The following is a 27,666-nucleotide window of genomic DNA, read 5'->3' as shown; positions in this document are numbered from 1 at the left end:
TCTGGGGACATAGTTATTTTGAAAATGACTGGTTGCTTTCATAGTGTCGTGGCCAAGGTGCTCAGTTCAGTCAGATTTCCCTTTGGAAAATGACATGTTTCAGGGACCTGTTTACTTTGACTCCACTGGTGACATAGTGGCTTTTAAGGGCAGCTGTGTCTTGCAAAAGAAAGCTCTTTGCACCCGATAGTTCAGGCATCACCAAACTATTTAAGAGACACTTTCTTTCTCTGTTATTGAGTATTTAACCAGGTTCTTCACTTGGATGACTAAATTGTAAGAAGTCCAGGACAGCACGGAGGATTTTGTAGCTGCACACAGAAAATAAATCCGTAAGATAACTTTATTATGCTTCAGACCACTTCTGTTATCCTTGTGTTTTCCTCATCTGTCACTAGTGATGTCAGCACTAGAAAGCACTGAAAGTGGTTGGATTATGTGTTTTTGACATGAGAGCAGTTTATCAATATACATAAAACTGGTGCAACTGGTGATAAAGGGTTTTGTACAGCATTCATATTGCACTGAAATTCTTTAGGGAGATGTCTGCATTTTTACAGGCTGTGGTAGAGCTACTTTTGTTTAGAGCCTGTAAATTAGAGCACAGTGTGAATATTTAGTAGTGATGAAAAACAGTGACATTCAGTAAATGCACTCAGTCTCCCCCTCCCCAGGCAGGGTCACCTCGCTGACCACTGTGACCTCACGCTGCGTGGTCAGTGACGGTGGCAAAGGCAGCATAAGGTGTAGAGGTGTCAGGGCTGTGCCAGGTTGGGGAGGTGAGTTGAGATCCTGCAGAGGAGGAACCAAAACCTGCAGGAAAATGTCCTGCAGAGACTGGACCTGCAGGGGCTGCAGCGAGAATGTGGGGCACGGTCTGAATGCTTGGGAGAACACCTGGGATGAGAACAGAATATAATCTCACCACATGGCTACGCCCTGCTCATCAGTTTATGCTTTAATTCTTCCTGATGAACGCTGTGCCACCATTATTTCCCATACTCAAATCTGCCTGTTTGCCAGGGGGAAAGTGTTGAAGGAGCTGCTTCTGAAGGTTCTTGTGTTTCAGTGGCAGCTCTGCATCTCTGAAGAGAGAGGAAGAGCAATACATTTTCAACTTTAGAGGCTGAAATGAAATTAGACTTAAATGCATTCCAAGCAATAAAGGCAAATTTACTTACGAATCTGGGATACATCTCCTTTTTCTCCTCCTCATACTCAAAGAAGCATTATTGGTACCTGTGCCTGTGTTACCTCTTCCCAGTCCTGCTGTGTTCCTGCAGGAGCATCTCCCAAGAGCCTGGAAAAGGCAGGGGTAAACAAGAGGCCAAGGCAGCAAGAAAGGAGATGAGGGACATAGGAACTGGCAAAAGGCAACAGTGTCTGTACATCCAGGAGAAATGTTTATTTGCATCACTTCTCTTATCTTTTCCCCCAAAAGGGGGTTTGCTTCTTAATTTCAAAGGGAATTTAGGCTGAGCAAGAAAGTCTGACTCAGTGGACCTCTGCAGGTGAGATGGAGATAGGAAAATGTTTGGTGTCCATAGGGAAACTTTTTTTTTTTAAGTAATTCTGTCACCTTCCTAGTTTACCCTGTCTGTCTTGCTTTTCCTTCATGGTCTCCCTCCAAAGTTACCTTCACCCATACCTCCCTGCTGCCCTGGTGCCACTGAACTACCCAAAACCGCAATTAACTCTCTCCTGCTGTCAAATTAACTTGTTACCACAGGTTTTAAACTTGCTTTCCTCATCAAGCGGAATACAAATAGTACAAATATGTTATTTTGCCTTCAGAATGACACCTGGCAGTTTTTCTTATTTATTGATTTAAATAATTTAGCATTTTAAAGGGAACAAATGACTTAATTTGTTTTGGGGATACTTAAAGGTTGAGGACAATTTTATATCAACTAAAATCAGTAGTAATTCATTTATGATGGAACTAATGTAATTAATTAGGTAGTTGCTGTTTATCTTCTTTCTAATACAGACATTGCTTTTAAACATCTGCTCAATAGTCCGTTATGATGGCACAGGAGTGATTTTACCTGAGAGCAATAAAGGAGCAGATGCTTCCTGGTGACAGCTTCCCAATTTGTTTAGGAAACAGCCAGTCAGTCCTGGATTCACATTTTTAACTTGAAACATGGCAGGCATGCAAGTAAATTTGAAAATCGGAAACAAAAAATTTGAGGAACAAGTTTCCTCGTATCATTTTTAATGATTGCAGTTTGGTTAAAATACCTTTTTTGGTTAGTGTTGTATATGACATTTTTTAAGGCTGATGTTTGTGTTTTGTCTTTTGTGGTGTCTGTACACATGTGAATGTTTTGCAGCAGTTACAAAACCGTCCAAATTTAGAGTTGATTTCAGTGTTGTCTAGTATAGTAACTAGGATTCAGCATTAGCTCAAGAAGAGTCAGAACAACAATATAATTAGGAAAAGGAAACTAGAACAATTATTCAAAGAAAGAGTTAAAATAGGCTATCATGACATATATAAACAATAAAGTGTCGATTTTGCTTTTTTAAAGTAAGTTACACTTGTGTTTTGTATTTATGGTTTTATCAGTAGCTGGTTAAAGAGTAAAGATGAAGTTCTGTGGGTTGATATAAAACTGGCTGAGACTCCTTGGTTCTAGTCAGCCATTTGTAGATTTTTAGATGTTTCAGAGATCACCTAAAATTACTGTATTCATTTTATTCACCTCATCAGCAAAGTTCATCTCATCAGCTACAGAGATACCATCAAAACTTGTAGGCTACAAAATGTACTTTCCCTGCAAAAATACTGTGGGCTGTACTTGCAGAGACTGTAAAGAGCACGATTGCACATCAGTGGTGTGTCTTTTTAAATTAAAAAACGTGAAATTGCTGTTTACTGAGAAGAAGGGGGATTAGAATAGCCCTGAGAAGGATTCAGTTATTTGTTTTTGTGTGCAGGTCTAAAATAGTCACAAATTAGTCATTTTACCATTAAATACAGAATGCATTGTATGGAGACAGTCTTTTTCCTAGAACAGTGGTATTTAACACAGGAACTGGTAGTCTTGCCATTTCCAGAAGTATCTTTTAGGGCAGGGTAAGCTGGTGACTAAGCAGGAGGCAAGGCCAGTGGTATCTGATGAAACATTAATGTCTGAGAAGCACCATATAGGCTCAGTTCTGAGCACAGACTTTCTCTTCCCCACCCCTACACACATGAAAACCAGTCTGTAGCTGAGTTTGGTTTTCTGTTTTCTTTTCTCACAGGCTGCTGATGGTCTCTTTTGCTGTTTTTACTGAAGCATTAATCAATTTTAAAGAAGTTTCAGCATTATACAGAGAAGAAATCTACTTTTTTCTTGATTTTTTTTTAGCCTGTATTTTACATATAACCACTGGGTATGACTTATGTAAGAAGGAAAAGAACTCCCCTTCTTGGTTTGTCCCTCATGTATATGGGAACTGGGCATATCATACCTGTCTTTATCTGGCCTATGACATCAGAAAGAGCAATCATCACTGTCCTTCTGGCAGGTTGGCTCTGGGATCTCTTCACATACAGTTCTTAAAACTAGGTTAACCCAGAGAGCATGTTTTCAAACATTCCCATTCAGTGCTTTAGGCAAAAACCCCATTTTCCTGCAGACAGCTAGGATATACCAGGAAACCTCTGCTCCATGGCCATCTGTGATCTTCTCACTTCATGTCCAAAAATGTATGGGCAGTTCCTTGATCTGCAGCTTCCCAAGGTCTAGGCATTCATTTGTGAACCTCTGTCCCTCTGCCTCAGCAGCATCTGGGTGTCTAATACACTAGAAAGTCACATCAGGAAAAAAATCCTGAAAATATCTTGGGTGTCATTACTGTTGAAGTTTATCAGTTTTTGTATTTCTTCATATATTGGTTCATCCATTGCTGACTTGATTAAGGATGTGAGATGAAAATGCAAAGTAGCTTTGAATTTCTGGTGTGTTGTATGCACACAGTGTTCAGAGGATGCTGTTTCTTCTTTTCTGCTCAGTATTTTTCTGTTTTGCTTGGACAGATACCATAAGCCAATATTCAGGGTTGCTTGGCAATTGTCAAGTCATGAAATGCACACCCAACCTGTGGGGCATTATGGTTGCTTAGTTCATGCATGTAAATTTGGGGGTTTGAGCACTGAACAAGTCCACACCCACAGTGTCTTCTTGGAAAGTTTGTTCTTATGTTTAATCTCAATGACATTATTAATTTAATGGTTCCATTTTCAGAGACATTGAGTTATGACAGCTTTTAGAAAAGTCCAAACAACTGGGTGCTTAGCGCTGTTGGAATATTAATTTGAAATGTTGTGAAATTCATGCTGCAGCTGGGGTGTATCTCAATGCAGTTAGTTTCATCCACTTTGATTTGTTTCAAATCTACCATAAACTTTAGTACTTTACACCTGGAATATACCCAAACAGGGAAAAAAAACCCTCTCCATTTTATTATTGCATTTTATGTTATTATTATAATTACATTATATGATATATTTTATATTATTAGCAAAAGCAAGTTCTGGCAAAAAGCCTTTAAAGAAAGTAGATCAGAGGATTTTTGGTGGATGCATTTGATTTGTCTTTTGGCAAGCAAAACCGGATTATTTAAGGATACACTTCTAAAATGGTCTATACTGAATGTAATGAGGAGAGGTACAGCTGTAGTCCTCTTATAGTGCCAGTTACTGTGCCATGAAGATTTTAGAGAAAGCCTTGGTGCAGCTTAGAAAATCTCAAATCTGGAAAGGCTTGCAAGTAGTTCACAGTTTGTGGAAGGAAGTGTGTAAGATGTCTTTGTAGGTTTCGGACTTCTCTGATTTTCTTGCTAGCATTGAAAAATTCCATTGGGAATTTGCGTGAGTAGTGCTGTTAAAGGGGCGGTTGCCATTGTTTCTCTTCTGTGCATTTACTGAATTCATGACAATTTCCCTGGGTACAAACGCAGAGGTTGATGTGTTGCTGTGGTCACATATTTCGTTTCAGGAGCCCTTGGATGACTCTCAGGCCGCTGGGGTTTGCTGCGCAGAAGAAGTGGTTCGTTATGAATACCACGTCCTGTACTCCAGCAGCTACCAAGTGCCTGTGCTGTATTTCAGAGCATGCTTTTTGGGTAAGGCCAGCATAGACTCAATGTGTTGGGTGCAGTAGATGTTGAAAATTTTGTATTAAGTCGAGGAAGAGATGTAATGAGAAATAAAGAGATGAGGCTGCTCACCAGTGAATTTTTCAATGCTCTGGACTCAGAGCTCCAGGACCGTGGAGGAGATGATATCATCTCAGCCTGAGGGAGGCTGATCTTTGGCTCCTGGCGTCTTGCCTGTAGTTGACTGAAACTGCCGGTCATTTTTCTTGTTCTTTTCTTGAAACGAGTACAAAAACTTAGTGCTGTAGGTTTAAACAGGGCCTGGCAATCAGTGGACTTAACCACAGCACTTGAGCCACAAGGCTGGGGCTTTATGTGTCTGTTAAAATGTATGCTGTTTTCTGTTTAAATTTTCTGCATAAAGGAAAATAAAATTTTGATAATGATTTTTTTTGGTGTTGAAGTTGGCTCTTGAAACAGTCTGATCCTGTCTCCTCCCTGTTATATACATCTTGTTACCCAGTGCTCTGTGGCTGTAGACACTGTGATTTCAGCCCCCATCCTGTCAGGGGAGGAAGGAGGAACACTCATCCTCCCACGAAACCAACTGTTGGTGTCATTCATTTGATCAGCAGGCGATCAGAGTGATCACCCTGCAGCACTGGCTGTGCTCTGTTCCCCGCTGGCCCAAGCCTGTGTACTTGTGCTCCAATGGCACCCTGGCTTGTGTCTGCAGTGGTGTGGCCAGCAGGACCAGCTTGTGGAACTTGAGGACAGCATTTTGTTGAGCATGGCCGTGTTGGACTAAGGCCTGGACTCAATCATTTTAGAGCTCTTTTCCAACCTAAACCATTCTATGATCAGCATCTTTTGTGTTTTGAATAATAAGTTTATCTAGATAAAGATGTCTGAATGTTGCCAGTGATATCTTTTCCTTTTTAATTAAAAAGTAGCTTAAGCTGCTTTGAATGTGTTTGGTAGATTTAATCACTCTCTGCCTTATATTGTTTAATGGTTTCTAATTTTGCAGTGTTAGCGTTTCAAAAAGTACTTCAGATTCAAAATTGAAGAACAAATTCTTGTAGGCTCCCTGGTGGAAAGATTTTAGTCTGAGGTGCAGTTTCAGGAATGGATAATTTGGGGTAAATTTTCAGAGTGGGACATGGGGAACTGCGGGACATTGCTCTGCTTTTACCACCAAGAAAACTCATTTGCACACATCCTGTTGCAAATTTATTTCCAGCATTATCACAGGCATTTACAAACGTGCAGTGTTGTGCCTTTGAACTTACTCTGCAGACAGGAAGATAAAGGTAGTTTTCACTGTGAGAGATGGGTTAGCCTATTTGTGGTCCTGAAAAATGTCATCTTCTGGATTTTTGCTGAATTTATAGTGCAGTGTCTCTATAGAAGAGGATGGAGATGCTGCAGGTAGAGGAAGTAGGACAGTATCTCTACTCTACTGTACTTCCATATAATTAGTATTCACCATAAGCAGTTAATCACCAGAGAAGAGCTCACAGAGACAAAACAAGTTGTTTAGCTTGTCAGCACCAGGGAATCTGAGGTGTTGAAACATGACTCCTTATAGCTGGAAGTGGATATTACAGGAGCCAGTGGATGATCTAATGCACAATCATGGTATTATGTGCCAACAGCTCCCCTTGCAGTACAGAACTGTAATTGTTCCTACAAGTACAATTATCTTTTAAAACACTTCTTGGGAACCTTTTGCAATGGAAAACAAGGGCTTTTTTTAGGTGCTTCTGAAGGTCACCTGGGTTCTCTTCAGCATTTTACACTGTCTTTTAAATTATAACAATATCTGACTCTTGAAGGGAGCAGGATACAAAATGCTGGCAGTAAGTGTGTCTCCTACAGTGTTACCAGCTGGTATTCTCTGATTTTAATTATGGACAGCTTTTGAAAATGAGGAATTCTGTCTTCCCTGCACATTGTTGTTCTGCCTGTGCTGTGCTGTCTGAAGGTCCCAAGGTGGGATTTTTTGAAATGTACAGCTGGCAAATGCTCACAGTCACTTGAGATACCTGAGCAGAGTATCCTTTGCCTTGTCCCAAACCTGCTGTGAGGAGAACTCTGGGAAATGCCCTGAGTTTTTTTCTTTTGAGGTAATAGTCCATATGATGGACTCCTCACTTTGTCAGACAACCAGCAATACTCACTGCTTTCCTCACCTGCACTAATCAAGGAACAATCTCCTCAAGACTTATCTCAATTTCCTAGTCTAAATTCCTACTATTATTTGTAGACTTGGTAGCAGGAGGGGTTCCTCACAAGTCTTCTGTGGGCTGTTCTGGTTCCCCTGGGATCCTGTCCATACCAATCCCTGTGCTAAAAAGAGCTGGCTGCAGGAGGTAGAGGCGAGTTGTAATCATTCCAGTGGTTCCACAGCCCTGCCCCATCTTGCCTTCCCCGGCACAGGGCACAGAGCTGAATTCAGAGCTTTGCTTCCTCCTTGGCAGTGTCTGCAATGCCCATCACACCTGGGAAACAATAATTCTTCTGTTCAATCTGGCTTAGGGCTTTTGCAATATTCACTTCCTCTCTTTGTATAACAGCAGCTGATACCAGCCTGTCCAAATCTGCACTCCAGCAGACACTTTACAAACTTCTCTAGAATGATGAAATCAATGAAATCTTGCCTTTCTCCCATTGCATGTGAGTCCAGCTTCCATTTACCTGGTCTCTCAGTCCCTTCTAGGAAAAAGGCTCCCCGTAGTGTTGCTGGGGGGATTTTCCTATGGTCTCCAGGTTGGTTGGCATCCTCAGGGGCTTGTGCCAGTGAAGACATCCAGTTTTCACTCCTCTTTGTAATGTTCAAGCATTAGAGATCACTACTTCTTGCAGAAGGGAAAAAGTTGCATTGTATCCTTGTCCATGCTGCTGTCTAAATTGGATGAAATAACTTACTTTCTTGAACTCAACTTTAGACCTTTTTTTGTTGTTTGTGAGATGAAGTTTGCTACGTAAGGTGGTGTAAGGTAAGGTTTGAAATTTTGATTGCAACAGAACTAAAATATTTTGAGGGATATCTAAACTATTTTGTAGTCTCAGGGGATGGTTTTACAGGGAAGATCTTGTTCTGTGCAACGACAAATACTTCAGTTGAAAATAGTGATTAAGCTGAGAGATGATGAGAGTGTCTGGGAAGGTGTTTGGGAACATTATAGGGTACAAGAAGATACTTTTAGGCAGTGTGTATATATAAGAAACATTTTTCACTGCCTCATCATACTTTCCACGTGGCATATATTCTGAATTTCAGGCCTGCTGAAGTCACAGTCAAGTGTCAGGAGCTCAGGATAGAAGCTAATTTCTCCAAAATCAGCCCTGTCCCTGCCATACTGAGCCATTCTTTCTTTCCCTGGCTTATGAGACTACCAAATAGGTAGTTGAAGAAATGCATGAACCCCTGCTGATATCTGATGTCAGCAATTAGCCCTCTTGGAGACAGATGGTATAGGCAATTATCCTTCCCCTTCAATGCTGGCATCAGCCAGATGGGCTGAGCTAGGTCCAGTAAGCTTTCTTTAATCAGCAGAGTATTTTCCTCTTTTCCTAGTCTTTAAGATGTCAAGGAGCTTCAGTCTTTTCCTGAACCATTCCTATCTGAAGCCAGGCATTCAAAACCCTCTTGCCATACATGAGAAAACCCACAGTGAGGTATCAGCAGCACAGGTGAGCACAGGCACCATTCAGGAATCACCCTGTGTGTGGAGATAATAATGGCTCATCTCACACTTCTGTTTCCTGCAAAGGCAGAGGAAGTGGCATGAAAGCTGGCTGAAACACTGAAAAGAAAGAGCGGGACTAATGGGAGTCAACAAGGACTGCACCCTCACTCCTCTAGAGCAGAGAAAAGGAATGAGGTTTTCAGGCTGACCTGCACAAAATACTCTCTCAGTTCACTGACAGCTAAATCCCTGTCAATAAAAAACATGCTAATCAGTGGTTAGAGGGAGGGAGCTTCTGAGATAGGGAAACTTCCTCCAACCCTGAAGGCATGATTTTCTGTATTCACAACCACACTGGGCCTGGCTGAAATGCTTTCCAGAATACAGATTTACTTCCTGAGCTCAAAAACATGTAACCACTGTGTCCTTTCTCAGAAACACAGCTGCTCTAAAGACCATATCCTGTAAGAAATGGTTTTATTGTGGCTTTGGACATAACCAAAATTGATTAATTTCTATGATCATATATTCTCTTAAGCTGTATGAGTGGTTTTTTTTTCTCTTTTGGCAATGGTTTATTTAATGGTTTCTTGTTTCCTTATAATATACATCAGAATGAAGCCTCCAAACAATTTGTGCGCTGTTTCACCCAAATTGTCAAATAACCTTTTACTGAAAATCTTAGAAATGGTTAAAAGCTTTTAATTGGGAATCTCTGAAATTACTAAAAGCCCTCACTAAAGATGAAGAAAATAGATTACAGTAATTTGGGAAGTCTGAAAATTTTCTCTGAAAAAAATAATGGGATTTTGTCTGCCTAAAGAATTTCTGCTCTTTACAGAAATTGAGGTCCATCTGAGAACTGCAGCCCCTGTGTGGTCTGACAGCCTCACCTTGCTGCTGTGAGAAGGCACTCAGTATTCTGCCTTTTTAACTATTTCTTATTTGTGGTGACATGATTGAGTTAACCCCAGCTGGGCAGTCAAGCAGTTTTTCTCAGAAAAGTTTGTTGCAGTCTAAACAGTTTAAGTGATAAAACTATGCCAGCTGGACTTGGGATAAGCCTTAAGACACACAGCAGGCTGTGTCCTTGTGGGTGGGTGAATTTGGAGCCTTCACCTTCCTCTCCTGCCCCTTCTCTTGGCTTGTTTCTGCTGTTTCCTTCTTGTTCTGGCTGAACTTCCCAGGTCAGCTCCATCCCAGGGAAAAAAAGAGGCATGAAGGCAAGAGGCTGCTTGGCTTAGCAGGTGCCACAGTGGGCCCTTGTTGCCAGCAGCAACAATTACTGACTGCTCTGTCAGACCAGCTGGATGTTTGAGATCTCAGTGGGTTGCAAGAATGTGTAACAGGGCTGCTAAACATGTGAGAGTGCTGGAAAAAGGGGGTAAGAGTGCCCAAAGAATACAGATCTGTTTAGAGCAAGCCTGGGAGCTTGTGAATAGAATGAAGTCACCATGTGGTAAAGATAAAATTTGTTTTTAACTCTAACATGGTTAATGTTTCAATAACTTCTGATCATTTCTGAAAGTGGGATTAAGAGAGTCAGAGTAATCCATTCCACGTGAACATGAATCTACTCAGTGTTATAAAAATTCTCAGAGAAAGGTGTACAGAGCAAAGTCTAGACTGGCAAATCTGGTGTTGCACTAGAACGTGTGTTATTGTAGATTTTACACTTGGACTTCCTCTGTTGAGAACAAAATTGCAGGTATGCATGGCATTTCGTATCACCTGCATACAGGTGATCTGAGTGTAAATACATCCGTCTAAAATAAATTTAGGCTGTTGCAGCAAATTTCTTTGTGAATGTTAGACTGCTTCCAGCACAGATCTGGTACCTATCATCAGAAGACAGTGGATGTGATGGTCTACCAAGTCTCACCTTCATGAGGATAGCATGGAAAAGATGATTAATATACTGTTACCACCTCAGACACTTTATTTGCTACATGATTCTGCTATATGGTGCTTATATAAGTTCAGAACTTTGTGCTTTTTTGTAAATATGTGCAGAAATAAAATCAGAGGCTGTAGGCAGCTGGTTTGAACTTGTGCCTAAACATGGCATTCAGATGTTAATTGTGTGAATAAATCTTTTTCATTTTACAAACATACAAATGTCAGTAGAATAAAACTGATTATCAGAGGATGATGGTTTCTGACACATGATAAATGTCAAAATGAGGCTACTTATTGAAAGTCTATTGAAATATTCTGGTTGCCGTAAACAAAAATTCTTTAAAAATAGACGTGCTTATTTTTTAAGTGGTTGACACTAATTTCTTGGCATAATTGTAGCATCACAACTAAAAACCTGATGCAACAATGCTGTATAAATGCAGCTCAAGAAGACATTGTGGACTCAACCAAAATGCAGTAAACTTTTATCTGCAGAACTTTTTTCCTTAGATTTTCTCCACTCTCTCACTATGAGTTGCCTATGTTTACAGTAGGTGACTCTTCATGATGCTATTTTGTGGTCTTAAATCCACCTTATCAAAACTTTGTTTTACAAAACTAGTTACACTTCACACCTTAACAATCAGCATGATTTTCTTCTTCACTCTCAGGTGACAAGAAAACTGATCAGGGAACTTAGGGTTGTTCTGTGTGCACCTTCAGTCAGGATTTGAACAGTTTTCAGTTTTAATTTTGCTGTTCTGTATTAAAAATACAGCATACTTAAGAGCTTTGGCTGAAGGTGGTTGTTTCTTCCCCCAGATGGAAGGCCTTTAACTCTGGATGAAATATGGGGAAGTGTTCACGCATCCTACCAGGATCGTCTGCAGGAGGGGCCCTGGGACACTATTACACAGCAGGTGAGAATCCTCTGGTCCTTCAGGAAATTGGGGAATGCAATATATGCCTGGATCGTCAGTCGCATTATTCTTCTCTTGGATACAAGGGGCGGGGGGGGGAAAGTGTATGTCTATATCCTGTTGTGCTGAAGCATTTATCAGCAATAGTTTCAGTCCTGGATTTTAAAGGATATCTAAGTGTTCGCCATTTAAGGCTTGTTTTAACAGTATCTCGCATTTGGAATACTTTTCCAAAGCCAGTCCTCAAAAATTCCGTCACTTTCTGAGTAATTGTGAATTTGGGTAAATACAAAAGCAGACTTATTTATGTAAAGAAAACACATCAGTGTAACATTTTGTGGGTTGTCTGGTAATCAAAGTACTAAAAAAGACTATGTGTAGTTTTCAGTTTTTAACAGACATGCAATCTTCAGGATTAAACAACGGAAAATTGGTTTCCTATCCATAAATATGTTGGTGCTGTCTAATAGTGCCACATAGCTCAGAGCTGAGCTGGTTGCTTTGGTGTCTTCCCTTTTCTCCAGGTCTTATGAACAAATCCAACAAAGAATTGAGACTCTCCAGGTGTGAGTTCTTTTCCCATCAGACCAAGATACCAATGTGTTCTCTCTCCCTCCCCTTCCCTTCCTGGTGTGGTTTTTGGTTTTTTTGTTTTTTTTTTTTTTGTTTTTTTTTTCTTTTCCTTATTTTAGCTGTTTCCAGGCACTCAGGTCTCTTGCCACAGCAGCATGACAAGGATGTAACATCCACCGGGTCCTACAGGTACTCCCTTAATTCAAATAGCACAGTTTAATTACAGGATACCTGTTTGTAGATGGTGCTTGGCCATGGGAACACGAGTAGCATTTCTGTGTTTTCAGCCACAGACTAATATTTATCTTATAACAGTTTCCTGAGAACCTACCAAGCCATGGGTGTTCTGGTGATTGCTGTGTGTATCTGAATTCTAGTTGTGAGCTGGCAGGTTCTTATAATACACACTTTTCACATGAAGCATTAATTACCTGGCTTGTCTGTGAATGAAGATGAGGAAACTGGGTTCTAATAACTTAATGTAGTAATGCAACACTACTGGGAATAAAGCATAAACGGGACGTTTAGAATGTGTGAAATCAGAGTTGTGAAAGCCAAAAGGAAAACAAGGTTGCTCCCACACGGGGATTATTTTTGTGTCTTAAGGGACAGTAAAGTAAAAACTGTCCTGCATCTAATAACTGGAGGTGTGTGGGGGTACATACATGCAAAACCAGGATTTTTGGGTGGCAAAATATGTGGAGTGATGAATCTCATTCTGGGACACTCTCCAGAGGTGGTACAGCTAATTTTGAGTGCAGTGACAAACACAGGAAGAACATTTTGGAGAAATTAGCAGAGTTAACAGCTGCAAAATGTGACTTTCTGTTAAATAAGGAGATTATGGAAGATAATGACAACTAGCATGCAAGCATCAGATCAAAGCAAGAGTCAGGTCTACAAGAAAAAAATCTACTTTTCTCTGTCAAATGAACTGGGGTTCTGAACTGAAATACAGAGTTTTGTCTTGCCTTGCTGCTTCTCTGCTGACCCATTTTGTTATGTGGGTTAGGCTTTGCCTGCAGGGACACAGATCCTATAATGCAAGTCACTGGGCAAACTCACCAAATGAGGCTTGAGCACTCAGCACACATGAGCAGCAGAATAAAAAGGTTTAGTTTTTAATCCAAAAGAGATACAAATTTTAGATGCTACGAGCACTCCCACCACAGGGAAGAAAAATTGAGCTTGCCAAAGGTCCATACATGTTACTTAACTTTTAGCTAGGGCTGATCTGCAATTGTGATTGGCAGACCAGGAAAAGAAAGGCTTACTGACTTTTTGGCACTTTTCCCCCCTAGATTTCATTTTCATGAAATGAGTGTTGCTGGCCTGTGCACATTTCTGATACAGCTGCATTATGGTGTATACCCTCTGTGGTGGAATACATCTATAATAAAATACAACTTGGGAACTGATACAAGCTGTAAAGAGTGGATATATTTGACATTTGCAAATTTTAGGTAAAATTTGGACTTTTATAGTTACTTTTTGATCACAGTGAAAATTTATGCTCATTTCCAGAGAAAGCATCTTGACATATTTTTCCTGACTAGATTACTGCAGAAAGCAGAAGTCAACTAGTCACCTTCTCATAAATAAATTAACATGATAAGGTTGCATAGTATTTTATAATGATAATTGATAAATGGTGATGATTTAATTGCACTTCCTCTAGTAATAATCTTAAAATGCTCAAATGAAGTTCCTGTGATTGGCTTTCTTGTGAGTTAAATCTCCCTGGGGTCTTCAGTCATCCCTTCTCTACATCCGGCAATAACTTGCTTTAGCTGTTTTAAATAATACAAATCAATTAGAACACACAGCTGTTTAACAAAACTTCCAAATGTTGCTACAGGTCTCTGTGGGTATTTCCTGATGACTTATAATGACATCAATTTCGCACACCTGGTAAGATCTGTGTGAGCTGGAAGTGGCTTAATTCTGCAATGACAGGAAAATTAAGGAGTATTTATGGATTACTGTTGCTTTCCAGAAATGTTGCCAACTGTGATTTTCAGCTTCTTTTTAGGAGGATTCAGAAGTGGAGTTACAGCTATTGCAGCCCCATCTCTTGAATTATAACTTGGTGGGTGCTTTTTAGTTATTTATTTATATGAGTAATTTAAATACCATATAAACATATATTATATGTATGATGTATAATATTTATATTAGTTATTTGTAAGACATTAGTTATACACAAATACATAGTGGCACTGCCTAAACAGCTCATACTTATTGGGCCTTCCGTGTATAATAAATGTAATAAATAGCAGGCAAAATGTCCCGGTTAAGAAGGCAGCAGCCCAAAAGTGCTGTGGTCAAATGCTAAATGGTGAGGTAAATTGAGAGAGAAAAAAAAAAAAAAAAAAAAAAAAAAGTGAGAGAGAGTGGAGAATAGAAATTAGATAAATGGGGAAAAATCTTCCCAAATATGAAGGTGAACATACTTTGTCACATGGTAGTACATGGTGTAAGAACCAGGAATTTAAAGAAAAAAAAATGGATAACTAATACTGAATTAATCTGTAGAGGCTGCATTTGACCTTTTATCATTTTGGCATTTTGGAAACCTCTCTGAAGATGAGTGGGAGATATGAAGCAGCAGAGAATGATTCTGTGATTATAGCCAGAACTTCAGGCTGTGGGGCCTTGGTTGGGTCCTCTCTGTGGAGCTGGAAATGCAAAACTGAAAGGCTTTTTTTGTTAGGATGGGTGTGGGATAGGCGTGGTCAGGTGTGAAGTTTCATCCTGCTGTGCCTGTGGGCTCCACATCTGTTTTGAAGTGTCTTCGTCAAGATCCAGGACACTCGTGTAGCCTTTGCATCCAGGTATTTTCCACAGAGTGGAGTGATGCTGGATTGATGGATACAGTCATCTATTAGGAGGTAAACTGAGACCCATTGATGTCTCAGGCACTTTCTGAAATTTAATAATAGCAGAATAAAGGATTAAAAAAAAAAAAAAAGAGTAAAGACACTATTGATTCTTCATAATTTTTTTGCCCTGATGGATATTTATAAAACTGTAGGCAAAGCAGAAGGACTTCAACAGAGGGAGAGACAACACTCTGAGAAATGTGTTTCTAAGACTATGATGAAGCTGCGTATTAATGTAATTAATTCTATGAACACAGGTGCCTAAGTCCATTTTTGATTCTTGTTACTTGTGCTAATCCATGCCTTCCATTAATTTTTTTCTATGTGGAAGCAAACTAGCACAAGAATTTTGTAAGCATATGAATGAGGCTGATCACAGTTGGTAGCATCACCAACAATTTTGGTTTTAGCAGAGTGATGTTGTCATAAAGCCTGACCTTCCCCTGAGGAAACAAAGTCGTAAGCACAATCAAGTATATGTGCTAAGGCTTAATCAATGCTTAGTGATGATGGAATGTTAAATCAAACATCCAAGGATAGAAATCGAATTGCATTATTACAGGAGGCTCAGGGATTGAAAAACTACCCCATAAAACAAGAACAAAACTTGGTGACTTGAAGATCCTGCAGAAATAGTCTTGAAAATTAATCTGTGAGTCAGGATTCCGAAGGATTCTGGAAGCTGTGGAGTACATGTGTCCATACATGGCTTCCCTCCTTTTTAACTAATGCTGTTCAGATTCAATTACTTCTGCTACCAAAGTGCTCCCAGCCATGGGAGACAGCACATTTCATATGTGACACCTTGGTTCTGGAGTTGCCAGCAATAAATGAGTATTTTCCTGGTTTAGCTATTTACTGTTGCTGCAGATAAAGTAATTCAAACCATTCTGATAATGACTGTATCCTATGTTTCTGAATAGTGAGTGATCAGGAATTTTGCATCTGGTTTTTCTCAACCATTCGTTTCTCAGTTTCATCTAAACAAGGTGTTTTTCTTCTGTCATTTGATACTTGGGTAGTTTGAATATGTCCTTTCTGCCATATCAGAAATATTCAAGCAAACCCAAACCACGGATATCACAGCACAGAACTGCACCCATTTCTGAGTTAATCTAGAGTATTTTTCAACCAGGAATTAGGAATCTGGAGGACATGTTCTTTATAGTACCTCAATAAGCCTGTCCATTACATCACTTAATTTATAGCAATGTTAACGGAAAAATCAATAAACATTATTTCTAAAATGTCAGGGATGTTAATAGTGCGATTTAAAAAAGGAGAAAGAGTCAAAACTCAGAACAGAACACATTGATATAGTGTTGTAGAGGCACATCTTGCTGAAAATGTGATAGGGAGGATTTAAATCATTACAGCTCAGTCATTTTGAAAAATGTGGTAAGGTAGCTATTCTTAGACATACAGATCTTTCTTACCATATTGTGAGATTTTGCTAAGTGGGGGAGGCTGTATACAGAATTCTTAACAGAAGGTTGCTAGGATCGCTCTTAACGAATTTGAGTTGCATCAACAGTTGCTATGGATCCCCTGCTAATATTTTTGGAATATTATTAATACAACTTCCTGAGAAAAAGGAGTCTTACCAGTACAGACTGGAACATTATTTGACAGGGAGAAGATACAAGGATGGCACAGCTGGGTGGGTATTTATTTACCACTAAAATATTCTACATTGTGTTGAACTCATGGGGTTTAAACCAAGCTGTAGTATTGTACAAGCTACCAGGGAGGTTTTATTTTAAAACTAGCCGCTGGTTAATGATGTTCAGCTGCTCTATAGTTCAGTCATGCTTTTCCCCATAAGACTTCTTGGACAATTATCTAGTCCAACTAATTTCATACAGGGAGAAGACCAAATAATGAACTAATACTAAATGTAGAGTAAAAGAAGAAGCTTACTGATAAGCACCTGACTGATGTGCAACTGATGGCATCTACCAGGACTTGGGCAAGGCATTTGACACTGACGTGACATCCTTGTCTCTGAGTTGGAGAGCCATGGGTTTGGTTGAACCCCTGCGTGGGTGAGGGATGGGGCTGGGTGGTCACACTCAGGGGCTGAGCAGATGGAGCAGCCCTGGAGGAGCCCTGGGGGTGCTGTGGGGCAGAGCTGGGACCCCAAACCAGAACCCCCCCTGTGCTGGGCTGAGCCGCAGCGTGGGCAGCAGGGGAGGGGGGATTCTGCCCCTCAGCTGAGACCCCACCTGCAGAGCTGCCCCAGCCCTGGGGCCCAGCACAGGAAGGAGCTGGAGCTGCTGCAGCCAGGCCAGAGGAGGCTCCAGGATGAGCAGAGGGATGGAGCAGCTCTGCTGGGAGGAAAGGCTGCGAGAGCTGGCATTGTTCAGCCCGGACAGGGGAAGCTTTGGGGTGACCTCAGTGTGGCCTTGCGGTGCCTGAAGGGGCTGCAGGAAAGATGGAGAGAGACAATGGACAAGGGCTGGAGGGACAGGACACGGGGAATGGCTTCCCAGTGCCAGGGGGCAGGGATGGATGGGATATGGGGAAGGAATTGTTCCCTGGGAGGGTGGGCAGGCCCTGGCACAGGGTGCCCAGAGAAGCTGTGGCTGCCCCTGGATCCCTGGCAGTGTCCAAGGCCAGGCTGGACACTGGGGCTTGGAGCAGCCTGGAACAGTGGAAGGTGTCCCTGGCCATGGAAGGGGTGCTATTGGATGGGCTTTCAGGTCCCTTCCAACCAAAGTAATTTCAGGATTCTGTAATAATTTACATGCAGAGGTAAAAGCAGTAGGAAGTTCCCTGCTAGTTTCTTGGGCATAATTCAGGACAGACTTTCAAGTCCTGGTACTATTGTTACTTGAATTATTCTGAAATGAAGATTCAGTAACATTTTCCATACAGATTTGTAATGAATCAAGTAAATTAAAATGTAATAGTATTGATGCTCTTGATTATTTCCTACTTTTGTGTAAAATCTGTTTTAGTGATGTGCGTTGCATTTACACATAATTTATCTAGCAGTGGTTCTGTTTCTAGAGAGCTTCCCAAGCAGAGATTTGTGGAGTAAGTTTTAAGAACATGTTCCCTTCCTGGTCTGGCATTTCTCCTTGTAAGCTGAGGTGGGTTCTGTTCTGTCTTCCCCCCACCATGACTGCTGGCCATTTGCTACTAGATTGAATTTGCCTACTGAACATTTCCCCCTTATGGAAAAATCCTAAATGACACAACAGCATTGACTGCACAGTATGAAAGAAGTGAGGATCATATATGGCGCACTCAGATTCATTTGAAAGGCCACTGGAGTGGCCACAAGGCATTGTAAACCATATTTTTTTTTCTTACTTTATTAATTAAAAAAAAAAAAAAAAAAAAAAAAAAAAAGAAAAAGAAGAAGAAGAAAAGTCCTGCTGAAATGGAAGTTATCTATCTGTGCTAACAGAAAGCAGTTTATACCTAAGCACCTGTGCTCTCTAGTGGTGACAGCAGATGGTGTCAGCAGTTCAAAAGCATTTAGACAAATTCATGAGGCCACTTGTCCATAAGAGGATGCAAAATTACCTGGCAGAAGTGTGTCCTCCAGTGCCCATGGTGCAGGTCTGCTGGAGCAGTGCAGGGGGAGTGAACAACAGAGGGAGCCTAGGTTCCTGCTGTCCCAGACGCTGCTGGGGGAGGCAGGCACCACTGCTGGGGCATTCCTAGGATTATAGGATGAACCCTTTCAGGTCACTTTTGTCACATGCCAGCATGGGTTTGTGGGGGGTTTTTTTGGTTTTTTTTTTCCCTTTATAATTTTTTAATCAGGGTAGGAAATCTGTTTCCAGTGTCTTTTCCATACTTCCACAGCTTGTTGGATCATTCAGTTTTGCACCTTAGATGAATCTCATAACTTAAGAACAGATTTTAAATAGTAATTAATTAAGACTATATGCTATATAACTAAAATGGTGACAACTGAATTAATCTACTTTTGGCAAGCATGGAAGAAGAATCATCTGTTTATTTCTTAGGAAAATGGCTGAGATGCCATTTCTTGACAATGTAACTATGGACCTGCCAATTTTTAAGTATAAAGTTTTCTTGAAATATCCTAAATGCATAAGTTACGTACTTGTGAGAAGCTTTAAAACCTTAAAAGAAGCTTGTTAAGCTATAGAAACAGGCCTGAGTGTCACCTACTGCTTTGATTCCTCCTGTTCTTGAAATTAATAATTCAAACCTTATTTTTTATATATGTGTATAAAATACATAATTATACATCAGCAGTGTTGGCTATTCTTGATTACTGTTTTGCTTGTTCTGAATTAGCTCTCCTGACTTTCAAGGATCTTGTGTTAGCTATTTAATACCTTTAATAAAATAATAAAATTATAGAATGTAAAAAATAATCGCCACCTCTTCAAAGCTGTAAATACTCTAGAATCAGTCAGAATTGGGGCATAAAATATGAATTACAGTATCACAGAATGGTTTGGTTTGGAAGGCACCTTTGTCAGGATCCATGATGGATTTGAAACAGCAGATGCAAAGTGGTAGGCGTGGTTCATCTCAGAGAAATTCTGGCTGTGTTACTTGTCCTTGTATTTCTGTGTTGTAGGATCTGCCAAAGCATCTCTGCTTTCCTCAGGAAAACATAGCCATTTAATTGCCTTTTCAGCTCGGACTTGTATTTGATGAAAGAAGGACAGGATCCAGCTGAACTGGCTATGTGATGTTGGAAGTAGTAAAAGTGTTAATAAAAAAACCATTGCTGAAGTTGATTGTGGTTCTTTGGGAGCACATGGGGAATGCGGACATTAAATCATGGGGGCAACTGCAACTGCTTGCCTTCAAAGAGCTGGAGTGTAAATCAAACCACTCCGCAGCCTCCTCTGACAAAGACAGGCTCAGTAACCACAGGAATCTGCTTTTTGGGGCTAGTTTGCACTTCTTTGTCTCATCAGGGTCCCTTCATGCTTTCCCTTGCATGATGCCAATGCAGACCTTCTTTGATTGTCTGAGAAATGCAGGAGAACTTTGGCAATGGGACTGACCCGGTCATTCCTCAGCACGTGTCGCAGTCAGGGGAGGTTGTTCCATCTTCAGCCTCTGGCTTTGGTGGGGTTTCTGTGTTTTGTTGCAAAGCTGGGGAAACTTGCCTTAGTTATGCCAGTAGGATGACTTGGCCTCTGGTTGCGAATTGAAGTCAGTGACCAAAAATTATCTGTCCCAGTTCACAGAATCCCAGACTGGTTTGGGTTGGAAGGGACCTGAAAACTCATCCCATTCCGTCCCCTGTTATGTGCAGGGACACCTTCCACTGTCCCAGGCTGCTCCAAGCCCCAGTGTCCAGCCTGGTCTTGGACACTGCCAGGGAACCAGGGGCAGCCACAGCTTCTCTGGGCACCCTGTGCCAGGGCCTGCCCACCCTCACAGGGAACAATTCCTTCCCAAAATCCAGCATAATCCTAAGTCAGTAGAATGGAGAAGACCTGTATGATTACTGTGCTACCAACAGCTTTATTACTGTGATTTACACCTTCTATCAGGATTATAAAAGTTCCCTGTGTCATTACAGTTCCTTAACTGTTATGCTTGCTCCTAGTAATTCTATAGTAATAGAGTTTCCATTGTAGTAATTCCATTATTAGAATAAAATCCCTTTGACCTTAAGTTCCACGCATTTGAAGTTCCATGTATGCCGTTTCTGTTGTGGCTGTGGGACTCAGGGTCAGTCTGTAGACAGAAATCTTCCTGCCTTCTTTCTGAATGTGTCAAGCTGGATTATATTAACAATTATTGATGTGTGTGAAAATAAAGAATGAAAAGAAGATAGACCATGAATTCAAGAACATAAATTACTTGTGGTATAATCTTGATTGAAGAATTTTTACGTAAACCCAGCCATTTGTTTCAGTATATGTGGTCAGAAATTGGGAGGAAGGGGAAAACTTGTATCCTCTTTAGTAATTGCATTACTGTTTCCTTTACCTAAATGGAAGAGATTATGGGGAGCATGTTTTATTAATTCTGCCTTCTTTTTCTGACCTGGTGACGGGTTTTGAACACTACTGGGAAAATGTCTGGAATCAATTGGCACTGGCTGTGGTGTTTGCAGGTAGGATCCTGCATGAAATTTTTGACACCCCTATGTGAATTTATTTTTGCAAAGCAACATCATGCAAACCAGGTCGGGGAAGAGATAGTTTCAGGCACAAATCCCCTGCACTATCATCAATGGAGAGACCATAAATGTTGTGATGGATGCTTGGAGGCAGTTTAATGTAGCACTGGAGAAAATAGAAGCCATTACCTCTGGAAGAGCTCCAGTTATGACAGAGAAAATAAATGGTGCTGTTACAAGAGATGTACTGACAACAAAATTCTTGTTGGCTGTGGAGGAGAGCAGGAGAGCACAGTACAGAAACCTACAGACAATTACCCGTTATCTGAAGTAATGTTTATTTTTGGTTTAAATCAGACTTGGAGACTGCTTGATAAAATGACTTAATCCAATCTGACTGAAGTTTAGTCTTAATTATACTTGTGCTTGGGAACTGCCCAGTCTTTGCTACTGCTCAGATCAGTGTTGTGACATTTCCCTGCTCAACATCTGTATGTGGAGGGCTGTACCTACACAGACAATGAATAGAGAGCTGTGCTGCCAGTGCTCACTCAAACCCAGCCTGGGCTGGCATTCCTGAACAAACCAGGTTCAGGACAAGGGCTAACAGCTTCCCAGTGCCAGAGGGCAGGGATGGATGGGATGTTGAGAAGGAATTGTTCCCTGGCAGGGTGGGCAGGCCCTGGCACAGGGTGCCCAGAGAAGCTGTGGCTGCCCCTGGATCCCTGGCAGTGTCCAAGGCCAGGCTGGACACTGGGGCTTGGAGCAGCCTGGGACAGTGGAAGGTGTCCCTGCCCATGGCAGGGGTGGTACTGGATGGGCTTTAAGGTCTCTCCCAACCCAACATTCCAGGACTCTGATTCATTTTCAATCTACCCCATGGAACATTTGTGTCTTTCATCCATCTCTCTCTCCCAGGTTTTTTTTAATGGGAGGAGTTGAGGCAGCAGCTACAGCAGCGGGCACAGAACATCCCTCACACAGCTTTCCTGCATCACCTAGAAGAGAGGTCTTTCTACAGAAAATAAATGAAGCAACATTTTGAGCTTCCAAATACAGCAGACCTGGTGCCTAACTGTGAAAATATTCCTTCCCCATCCCAGCTGGGTCAGACTCAGAGGGATATGCAGATGTGTGATGGCTTCCAGTGTGTGGTGCTGAACAGGCACTGCTGTAACTCAGCCTCATAGATCCAAGAAAGCAATGCTGTTGATTTCAAATAAACTGTGGATTGGTGTATTACTGTCCAGAAGAGTTGTGGGCAACCTGCAGATGGGTTCTTGCAGTATGCCAGTGAGTGCTTGTGGGAATTGACCTGAAACTCTCACACTGCCCTGGTACATGACTGACTGGAAAAATATTAATTGTAAACAAGAAGTGGAATGATTCTTATATATTGTTTGTACTGTTTGGGGCTTTTTTCTTTGTGAAGTCTCAGTAGGACTTTATATTTTTGGTGTAACTGGCACTGGACCAGCCTCGATGAAGGGTAGAATTGCTGCCCTAATATTTTCCTCAGGATACTTTTCAGTGCATGTGGAGTGTCATCATTCTGCCAGTAAGTGCAGCAGGCAGTGAACTGATGCTAATGAAGCTGATGCAGCACAAACTTTCATTCATTTTCACCTTTCTGACAGTGTTTGAGAAGGACTTCGAGTTCATCCCACTGCAGACACCCCACCCTCTCTCAGGGTAGGCTGGCTCCTTGGCAGGCTGGGGGCCTAGCAGTGGGAGGCTCTGCAGCCCGTTACCAAGTCTGAAATCATCCAGGGCCTTGATAACTCTTGCATTTTTACTGGCAGCATCCCCATGCTTCTTCCTCAGAGCTGCTCTGTCAGTGGTTTAACCTTGAGTGTACATCAGAGCCTCAGAGGATGCCACTGTGTACAGGATTTGGAATGTGGCATTTGACTGGATCAGAGCTGATGCTCTCAGAGTGTTTTCCCTGATGCTCCACAAGCTTCTCGTACCCACCTCAGCCTTTTTGCTTTTTAAAGGCCGCTCCTTAATGGCTCTTGGCCCAGGATTTCTTTTGGTCTCTTGTGCTTTCGTAGCTTTCCTGTCAGTGTGTGACATGCTCCTGTCTTTCGAGTAGCATGGAATTCCTGTGTTTGGGAATGTTTTCAGTGTCACTGTATTGTCAAGTTGTAAGAAGAGGAAGGACTAAAAGAAGAAAGATGTAGAATGCAAAGGTAATAAACTATTTTTAAAAATCAAGTCTGGCCTCCCTGTGTCACTCGCTGGTGGTTTGCTGAAGCAAGAAGTGCAGAGCAAAATCAAATATTGGGGGTCAGGATGATTGGGAATAACTTCAGGCTGAATATTCAGCTTTGGGAATTGTCTTCATGCCCTGTTCAAAGAGCTAATTCACTTAAGCCCAGATTACTTCTCTCTTCTTTCTGGGAGTTTATGCTGCCTCTTACACTCATCTCCTGTGTAAGGGAGCTCGCTGAAATTTTTTGCACAATTTACTTTTTTTTTTTTTTTTCTTTTCTTTTTCTCTTTACATAATAGTTTTGGAAATATTATTAATTATGTACTTTTTTTTTGGCTGTCTTAAGGTATACCATTGGCACAATCCATGTATTTTCTGGAATTATTTGAAGGTCTAAGTTAATTTGAGCAGATAATTAAAATGGGGTTTTAATTCAAAATATTACTCTTTCTCAAAAACTGCATCAATTCACTTTTGACAGCAGATGGTAGCATTCTTATGCAAGTTATCTGTTTGCAGTGTGAAACAAAGCTTTCTGAACACCCCTTTTTTTGTATATTCTGAGGCTTCTGCGAGTTTTTAGAGTTCTCATGACATGAAGAGATTGATCCTAGTGAGAACATTTTCAGCATCAGAACCAAGTGGAAGTTAAAGCCACCTTGAGAGCACTTCCTTCTCCCTCATTGCTGCCTCCCCAAATGGAACCATGTGTATTTCCCAAAACCAGCCGAGGAAAATACCCGGGCTTGGGATCCTCGAAGACTGTTTTTCCTGAGGGGAGTAGGTTTTACGTGTTACATTTGATCAGACTGGTTTACACAGTAACCTTGCCTCTCCTTATCCAGTTAATGCTGATAAAGTAACTTGAGTTACTTTTGCAAACAATTACATTTTAACTAAAATAGTGGCGTAGCATGGATGCTGATTGTATTTCACCTTCAACAGAAGAGAGTGTATATTTTTGATGCATAATATATACAATATGTATTAATGTCATGACTGTGATAGGAAGAGCAATACGAGCTAAGTTTCTGAAGTGAGAAAAGTTGCATCATGGGCTGATTGCACCCTGCCTTGTCTTTTCCAAATGCAAGTGATGAGTTTTCTGTTTTTCCCTTCCATGACAAAGCAAATTCTGTTCCCTCTCAGGAGCACCCCATCCTTGGGCAGCCCTTCTTTGTCTTGCACCCCTGTCGAACCAATGAATTCATCTCTGCTGTGCTGGCTGGCTCACAGGAACACCACAGGTGAGGGGCACTGCTGGGCCTTGCAAGGCTTTATGCAATGCTGGTAAAGTCAATCAGCTGAAGAGTGGAAATGGCCAAAGCTGCTTCCTTGGTCCAAGCAGCATAAGATTTCTGTATTGTCCACTTCAGGCCTGAAAGTTAAAATACATTTGTGATAGGAGAAATGAAAGAATAGCCCCATCTGAAGTAATTTTGTGACTGTTGAGTCTGTCTGCAATTCAGAAAAAGCTGGGATGATATATTTATGGTCCTTTTTTGTGTGTTTTTTTCCCCCTAGACATACAAATTACATAATACTATGGCTCAGTACTGTAGGCCCAGTTGTGGGCCTGAATCTGCCTTTGAGTTATGCAAAACTGGCACCTGAGCAGAGCACAGATGCTGATTTGGCTGAAAGGTAAGAGAAAAGGAAATCATCCTTTCCTCTCTCATCCTCCTGTTCCAAAGATCAGATGGATAATCAGCAGAACCATTACCTCCTCCTTTGAAGCTCTTGGTTTAGTTAATTTAGGACTCACCTTTCACTGTTTTGCTTTCTTGCCTGCCTTGTTGCCTTAGTTGCTTTTCAGTGAAAATTTGTGCAGAGAGGTGCTTGGCCCATTGCTGACCTTTCATGAGTCCAGAGGGTCCCTGATGTCCTGGGTCTCTCTCAGGAGAAGTGTTTTATACTGATTCCCCCAGCACAGGGTTGGGGGTCTGGTATAACTGCTGCAAGGATTTTAATTTAACTCCTTTTTTGTGTTTGCTGTCGCCTCTCCAGAGCCCTGAGCTGAAGGACTGGGAGTGGTTAGATTGCAATAAAGCTGCTGCAGACTTCCCTAGGGATGAAGTTGAAGGATCCTTCCTGGCTGGTCAGCCACGCCAGAGTGGAAATGATTGCTCATGGCTCTTTCTCTGGCCAGAACTCGCCACTGATATGGTGGGAATTGGCTGCATCTATGAGGACACCTCCCCAGCACCCAGACCTGACCTTCCTTAGGACTGGTCTCCCCTGAAGTCACTCATCTCCTGCCTCCTGTGCCTGTGCCCTTGGTGAGGCTGCACACAGATGCACGAGCTAGAGCCTTGTTGCTGCATCTGCTGACCTTACCTCTAGAAAATCCGCACCATTTGTGGGGCAGAAAACGCAGTGTAAACACAGAAAAATGCTCGTGGGATGTGGTGTAGCTTGTGGCAGTCAGGGTATGGGCTGAGACTGCTTCACCTGGGAGGCACCTTCTCCACCATGCTCATCCTGGGAATTTCCCATACACATCACACCTCAGGGAGCAAACAGGGTCAGGATTACCACAGAGAGAGCGCTTGGAGCTTGCATTGAGTGAACATGTCCAGCTCTGGAGCTCAGGTGCCTGGAGCAGCCGTGTGGGAACATCTGGCTCTGTCGTGCTCTGCTGCCTGCCAGGGAAGCTCTCCGTGCCCCCTGGGAACTGCTGTTGTTTCCAATTAGTGTTTCTCGTTGTAGTTGTGGTTGTTCACAGGTTTGCTCCCTACCCTGCACTGCTTCAGCAGCCTCCCCTGACAGCTGTTGGTTTTTGGGGAATTGCCTGGTGATGCTGCCACTGAGAACCAGATTATGAGGAACTCCCCTAACACTCATCTGGCTTGTGTCCCAATCCCATTTTATTTGCAGTGTAAAACAGAGTCTGAGCAGCTGACATTGAAACACAAATTTTACTTTGTACATTCCGCAATTGTCACTTGCACATGGAGTCTAGCGTGTGCCACATCAGAGCAAGGAGTGTGAAATGCATCCAGATTCTGGTTTTTCAGATTGTTTTTTAACTTCCATTACTTGTCATTGCTGGATATGGAATACAGAGTGCGGTCCTTCAAATTCCATTGGTGAAGAATTTGTTTGCCAGCCATTTGGAATTAATAATGAAAGCTCATCATTTATTTTGTTATGCGTCATAACAACCTGCAAAGCCATTTTTGTAAAAGATTTACAAAATATGGCCTGCAGCTACACTGATTTTTTAACACTTTTGGTAACATGTGCTTGATAATTGCATCCACAGCCCATTTTTAAATTTAAATGAGACTTAGACTGGAGGAAGAACCAACAAGAAGAGGTAACAGCAGGTTTAAGAGCTGTTAAATGTTCACCCCTGCTCTGTGATCTTCACTTGTGATACCCTGGAACAGAAGCGTAGAAGCACTCAGCCTTCAAAATGTGGAATTTATATGTAAAGGAAAATAAATATTTTTATTTTACATGGAAAAGGTCTCAATGCCCATTGCTTTCTACCTTAATTTACCATTTGCAAAGAAAAAAGAGGATTATTTGACCAGGGCATTACACATTGTACCGGGCTCAGACAAGGACATGACACCACATCAGTCTCATCAGTATCAAAGTTTTCCTGAAATTTACCTGGAAAGCCAAAATTCAGCTCGTTAGTACAAATACATGGAGGTTAGATATAGAAACAAATACAGGCTAGCAAAAATATTTGGGACCAAGGAAATAAATAAGCCTGTTTGGATAGCTTCTTTTTAATGGCTGGGTGGGAGGTAGGCATCCAATTTCCTGTTTACATTTATGCCTTTAATGACTTAGGATATCTTAACCAAATTTTTATGTACGAAAATTTTATATATATATATATACATATATATTTTACATCAAGTGAATTGTGGCACTGTTTTGTGATTTTATTTTATGTTGTGATTCATTATTTAGTGAAACTGTTGAAGATCCTTAGACCTGAGCTTGGGTTTTGTCTACGTGCATTTTCTGAACTCTTGCATCCTACCAAGGAGAAAATCTTTTGTTTAGATTTGTAAATTTGCTCAGTTGTTCATCTTTGCTAATCTGGGAAGACACATCAAGGGAGGGACTTTACTTCTGGTGACTTCTTGTAAGAGAGAACAGTCTCATACCTGGCTTCAGTTACCAGAATCATCAAGAGGAATTAATTTTATGTGTTCACCTAAGCCAAAAAATGTATTGTTCTGTGGAATGCAGTTGGTAGCCACATATATAATCCCTCATTTGTGTCAGCATGACCAGGTAAGAATTTAATCCCCTGCCAGGAGATTTGAGGTTGCCTGGCTTTGGTTACTAA

General features: G+C 41.4%; 1 protein-coding gene across 2 annotated transcripts in view; it reads left to right on the top strand.

The window, feature by feature from the left end:
* Positions 1 to 4,991: 4,991 nt before the first annotated feature.
* LOC120765096 (V-type proton ATPase subunit S1-like protein) overlaps positions 4,992 to 27,666 on the top strand; it is a 48,309-nt gene continuing 25,634 nt past the window's right edge. Inside the window, exons 1-4 of one of the 2 annotated variants that reach the window (XM_040089393.2) lie at positions 4,992 to 5,118; positions 11,508 to 11,605; positions 12,130 to 12,169; positions 12,308 to 12,367. In XM_040089393.2, the coding sequence (XP_039945327.1) occupies positions 11,536 to 11,605; positions 12,130 to 12,169; positions 12,308 to 12,367 (170 nt within the window). In that variant the 5' untranslated portion in view covers positions 4,992 to 5,118; positions 11,508 to 11,535. Of the gene's footprint in view, positions 5,119 to 11,507; positions 11,606 to 12,129; positions 12,170 to 12,307; positions 12,368 to 14,199; positions 14,268 to 27,666 lie in introns of those variants that run through there. The other variant, XM_040089394.2, reaches the window with a different exon arrangement.

Source organism: Hirundo rustica, chromosome Z (assembly GCF_015227805.2).
Source record: "Hirundo rustica isolate bHirRus1 chromosome Z, bHirRus1.pri.v3, whole genome shotgun sequence".
Lineage (NCBI taxonomy): Eukaryota > Metazoa > Chordata > Aves > Passeriformes > Hirundinidae > Hirundo > Hirundo rustica.
This window is presented reverse-complemented; position numbering and strand designations above follow the sequence as displayed.